This window comes from Neolamprologus brichardi, chromosome 6 (genome assembly GCF_056152115.1).
Source record: "Neolamprologus brichardi isolate AB-2024 chromosome 6, ASM5615211v1, whole genome shotgun sequence".
Taxonomy (NCBI): Eukaryota; Metazoa; Chordata; class Actinopteri; order Cichliformes; family Cichlidae; genus Neolamprologus; species Neolamprologus brichardi.
Window position 1 is genome coordinate 6,040,618 of NC_142109.1, and position 6,000 is coordinate 6,046,617.

Consider the following 6,000-nt stretch of genomic DNA (forward strand, 5'->3'; position numbering starts at 1 on the left):
CTCTGAAACCTTTCATACTTTGTTAGCTTCTGGTTAAAAGATTTGTATTTGCTCATATCTCGTGCCATACAAGGAACTAATGTCAGCGTGTCCACCGATGACAATTATGGTAACTATTTTTTGCTTTGATGCATGTGTGCAGGTGCTGTACGAGCCTCCAGTATCTTCCCCATCCTGAGTGTGATCCTGCTCTTCATGGGGGGCCTGTGCATCGCCGCAAGCGAGTTCTACAAGTCACGGCATAACATCATCCTCAGCGCCGGCATCCTCTTCGTCTCTGCAGGTATTAAGGGAAATAGGAAAACAGGCAGACTTACCGGGAGATATAACAGTCAAAGTGGGTGAGTAGATGGAGGTAAACATTAAGAAGAAGCAAGTTAGAGGAGGTAAAATCTTTGTGGATGTATGAAGAGGCAGATGAAAATGAAGCTGACCAAAGAGCCAGCGTAAGTTAAAAACTATGCTGATATACTGGGAGAAAAGGGAAGGGGAGCATATTAAGCAAATATTAAGAAGGGTTTCTGTTGGACTTGATGATTTTATGTTACCACTGTGAAAAATAATACATATATAGATTATACAGTGGTATGATTTACTTTACTACTAGGAAAGTCATTGAAAGTGAAAACACACTGGCTAGTCCACCTCTCAATGGCTTAAGAAAAACAATAGGAAGACTTAGGAGTGGCCTTGTCCTTACCTGGATCAGATTGAGATGCTGTGGCATGATCTTAAAAAGGTGGTTCATGCTCAAAAACCCTCCAATGTGGCTGAATTACAACAATTCTTCAAAGATGAGTGGGCCGTAATTCCTCCACAGGGCTGTAAAAGATTCATTGCCAGTGATCACAAATGCTTGATTGCAGTTGCTGCTGCTTAGGGTGGACCAACCAGTTATTAGGTTTAGGGGGCAATGATTTTTTCACACAGGACCAAGTAGGTTTGGATTTTTTCCCTCTTAATAATAAACACCTTCATTATGAAACTTCTGTTTAAATTTGTTTAATGATCTGAAACACTTAAGTGTGAACTTGACCATGTCCATATTTATATATATGGCCAAAAGTATTTGTTCGCACATCTAAACTTGGGTAACATCCCATTCTAAATTCATAGGGTTTAATAGGATGTTGACCCTTTGCAGCAATAACAGCTTCAACTCTTCTGGGAAAAATTTCCACAAGGTTTAGGAGTTTATGGGAATTTTTGATAATTCTTCCAGAAGCACATTTGTGAGGTCAGACATTGGTGTGGGAAAAGAAGCCCTGGCTCACAGTCTAAGCTCTAAATCACCCCAAAGGTGTTCTGTCGGTTTGGGGTCAGGTCATTCAAGTTCTTCCACACCAAATTTGCTTATTCTTGGACCTTGCTTTGTGCACTGATGTGCAGTCATATTAGAACAGAAAGGAGCCATCCTCAAACTGTTCCCATGAAGTTGGCAGCATGAAATTGTCCAAAATGTCCTGATATGCTGAAGCATTAAGAGTTCCTTTCATTGGAACTAAGGGACAGAGCCCAACTCCCAACACCATAATCCCCCCTCCACCAAACTTTGCAGTTGGCACAGTCAGATAAGTACCGTTCTCCTGACAACCGCCAAACCCATGCTCGTCTATCAAAATGCCAGACGGAGAAGTGTGATTCGTCACTCCAGAGAACATGTCTGCACTGCTCTAGAGTCCAGTTGCACTGCGTTATACAGCACCGCATCCGACACAAGACAAAGATAGTGCAAGTTGCCATTTTGCCACAGAATTTTTCTGATTGTGTATGTGTGTGTGGCTGTGCATGGTTCTAGGCCATGGCCTACTGTGCTGCACTAGATAACTAGTTCCCCTCCAAGTCAGAAGTGAGAGATGCAGTTCTGTCTCTTTCTCTCTCTTTCTCACTGTCTGCGTCTGACTCTCTCACCCTGTTGCTAGGCTAAGAGGAGGCCACTGGGATTACACTCTAAAAATAAGGTGTCCCTGATACTTTTTCTCTGATCCATCTCAATCAGGCCTACAAAGTCCTCACACCTCGGACTGCTGCTCTATGTCTTTGTGCAGAACTGTTTTCATCGTTTAGCTTTGTATTCGTCTTGTTTGTCTCTCTGGCTGTCTGTCCATGTCTGTGTCTATTTCTGGCTACACACACCCAGAATCCTCTTGTATGATGTTGAAAATACAGAAAGGGAGATAACAGAGAGCCTGACAAAGGATGTGAGTTGAAGCTCATTGGAGGCTGGGGGGAGACAGAGGAGGGTAAAATACAGAGGCACAGATGAAAACATTCAAATAAGACATAAGAAATAGAAGTGAACCTGCCCCAGTTTGGGAAAAAAAAAATCCTGCACTTTTGGGAATATGCTTTCTTTCAAGTATCACTGATTCTACTTATATTAATGCTGCTGCGCATAGATGCACATTGCACATTGTTAATTTACTAATTTATTTGAGGCATATTTATGGTTCTCTGCCATGCTCACTGATCAGCCACTTCAGCCATCAGATGTGAAGGACAGCTATTTGGCCACTTTCCTGGTGGATAACAATAGCAGTTGAAATGTAAACAAATTCAACATAAAAGCCTCAATTAAATATGAAAAGGTTGCTTTCTTATAATAATCATAAATGTCATTCTAGGCCCTGTGACTGCCTATTGAATCATTATACTTTCAGTGAAACACTACTATGTGTCAAAATAATGACAAATCATAATAAGTCATTTTAAGCCTTCAGAGGTTTGATTTTCCCCTCAGGGAAAATGTTCGGTATTAAAGACCTACACGTACGTCTGAAAATGGGGACTATGAATAAAAATGAATGTAGTTGCTAAACAGTTAATGTGATCCTTTTTGTTAAAACACTAAAATTAAAGCCGCACGTCTGCACTTCAATCACATGTCGACTGTTTGATTTGAATTTCCCAGTGGTGGTGTACAGAGGCAAAACTACAAAAGCTGCGTAGTCCAAAAAACTTATGGACCCTACTGTACATGCTGAACTCGATTCAGCTGCTGCTGGTACCAGCTGTCCTAAATACAGTACTTGCTGCCCTCCATACAGAGAAAAGTTACAAAAATGTAGTCAGTCTGAGCAGACAGTTAAAAGTGTGGAGGAGGGTAAGATTTTTAAGAGGAAAATATAAATATGACATATGATGATCTTAATTTGACCTTATTTTATAACATATATGTTTTTGCATATTTACTTTGCATACACCGACATAACATTATGACCAGTGACATGTGAAGTGAATTATGATGCTTATTTCTTCATCGTGGCAGCTGTTAGTGGGTAGGATATATTAGGGAGTAAGGGAACATTTTGTCTTTAAAGTGCACTATGAGAAGAAGCCAAGTGGGCGGAGGCAGTATGATGCTTTGGGCAACATTTTCAGATCATGTACACACTTTCATGGAAACAGTATTCGCTGTTGTTTGAGGAACACAACAGTAAGTTTGAGGTTCTGGATTGAATGGATGTGCTGGACAAACAAGTCCCATCCATGGAGGCTCAACCTTAAAACTTATAGGTCTGGACTGCCAGACACCACAGCACACCTTCAGGGGTCTAGTGGAGTCCATGCCTCAATGGGTCAGGACTGTTTTGGCAGCAAAAGGGGGATCACCACAATATTAGGGTGGTGGTCATAGTGTTACGCCTGTGAATATTTCATTGTACTGAAGTTAATGTGTGCTTAACGTGTGGCTTTGTCTGCAATTGGCTGCATTTTAGCTCTTGAGCTAATCTCCATCCCTCATTTCTTTACCCAGGCCTGAGCAACATTATAGGAATCATTGTGTACATATCAGCCAATGCTGGGGATCCTTCCAAGAGTGACTCCAAGAAGAACAGCTACTCCTACGGCTGGTCCTTCTACTTTGGCGCCCTCTCCTTCATCATGGCTGAAATGGTGGGTGTGCTGGCTGTGCACATGTTCATCGACCGACATCGGGAGCTGCGTGTGGGGGCACGAGCCGCCGACTACCTCCAAGGGGCAGCCATCACACGCATCCCAAGCTACCGCTACCGTTATCGACGCCGCTCGCGCTCTTCGTCCCGTTCTACAGATCCCTCGCACTCTCGCGAGGCATCGCCAGTGGGCCTGAAGGCCTTTGGGACGCTGCCCTCCACTGAGCTGTCCATGTACACGCTCCCCAAAGGCCAAACAGGCACTCCAACAGCCACCTATAACTCCACGGAGAGGGACCACAACTTCCTGCAGGTCCACAACTGCATCCAGAAGGACCTGAAAGACTCAGGTGGCCATAGCAACACCGCCAATCGGCGCACCACACCTGTATGAAAATGACACAGACATTAAGAGAAATCAGAGGAACTCTGGGGGGAAAGACAGATTGTGGCTTAAGGAGACAGAAAGAGAAAGAGGGCTCCAAAAGACTGAGGAGCGAGGGGTAGGCAGCAGAGGGGAAGTTCTGAGAGCTCCACAGCGCCTCAGATAATCACAGAGTTTCTGTTTAATAAAAAGGAAATGGAGTAAAATTGCATAAAAAAAGAAACATGCATGATTTTCCCATGAACCATTGTTTAACAAGTTTTGAACATGTTTGTAAAGAGTTGAAGGGAAGGTCGGGGAAAGATGAGTGGGGATGGGGGGCATTCATGATGCTGGGTTGGGGTGGTTGGTGGTTGTCTCGGGGCTGTGGAACTGTGGAGTGGTGGGCTGGGCCAAACTGCCCATTTATAGGCGAACTTTATATTTTTTACTCTTCCTCAGTCTGATTGAAAGGCCCCACGGCCCTGCCTATGAACCAACCCTCGCACTACCATACCACAAGCCCCTCCCCCCCAACACACGCACCCTAAATTCCCTTATAAACCCTACTCCTTTCTTTAGTTACTGTATCTTCTTGATTTCATTCTTTATTCGCATTAATACTGTGAACCATTGCGGTACGGGATTTTAGCAGGGAGCATTTCAGGCCGCAAAAAAAAGAGAAAAAACCAAGAAAAAACACATAAGTTAATATATGTATTGATTATATATAAATATATGAACATATATGTTAATAAATCATGACTCGACTTCCCTGAAGCAAAAAATATCAAGAAAAAAGAAAAAAAAAGAAAGAAACAACGTAACCTACAATGAAACTAAACCGAGTCGTCATGGAAACTAAACCAAGACGGAGGATTCATTGTGACTGGCTCATTTGACGGGCAAAGGCTTCAGCCTACTTGATAAACTGGTATTGGTTAGCGTTAGACACATTATCACATTCTTTTACAACAACAACAAAATCGTTTGGCCTTCCGCCAAAACCCTGGCAGCCATCTTTGTTCAGGGTCAGCTAGATGTGAGTTGGCCACTCTTGCTTTTGCCCCATACAGGGGTGAAGTGAAGAGAGAACTCTGGGTAATGGATGGTCTCTCTGCAAACTTGCAGATGACTATGGACAATGAATCGTCACTACTGCCAAAGACACAAAGTAGTGCGTGTGAGAACATGGCTACGAGTGAGCTGAAGCTAAGTGACTCCAAAAAAAAATTAAGAATTTACATGCATGCTAATCTAAAATCATCCGATCTGCTTTTAAGGAACCTATGTTTTGAACAACTGAACAATGATACCATGTAAGGGCAGTGGGAGTGAAAAAAGTAGTAATTAATGTTACAGTACTGTGTCAATTTCTACTTTTCTTTATCTTGTTTTTCTTTTTGAGTGGGTTATTTGGGGTGGGGTCTCATCATGCTTGAAACAAAAAAAAAACAACCTTTGAAAAACGTATCAAGGCTCTTTTTTTTTAACAGAAGAGAATCTTATCTTGCCTTTTCATTTAATTTTATTTCCTCCATTACTTTGGACTTTCACACAGCCTTAGTCTCTTTCTTTATCTCATTTTCTTGTTCTTTGGTTTTGCTTTGTGTTGTTGTAAATGACAAATTAAAACAAAAAAACAAAAAAACATAATGTCTTTCAAGGTGCCAAAACTGAATGATTCTGAACTTGGATGCATCAAGTCCTGATGACAAATAAAAATTGAACCCCCCCGTA

The 6,000-nt window shown here is 42.2% G+C and overlaps 1 protein-coding gene across 1 annotated transcript in view; it reads left to right on the forward strand.

Moving 5' to 3' along the window:
- The window catches only part of cacng2b (calcium voltage-gated channel auxiliary subunit gamma 2b), a 62,231-nt gene extending 56,231 nt beyond the window's left edge, over positions 1 to 6,000 (forward strand). The window contains exons 3-4 of the mRNA XM_087841540.1: positions 143 to 283; positions 3,758 to 6,000. Of these exons, the coding sequence (XP_087697666.1) occupies positions 143 to 283; positions 3,758 to 4,290 (674 nt within the window). The 3' untranslated portion in view covers positions 4,291 to 6,000. The remainder of the gene's footprint in view (positions 1 to 142; positions 284 to 3,757) is intronic.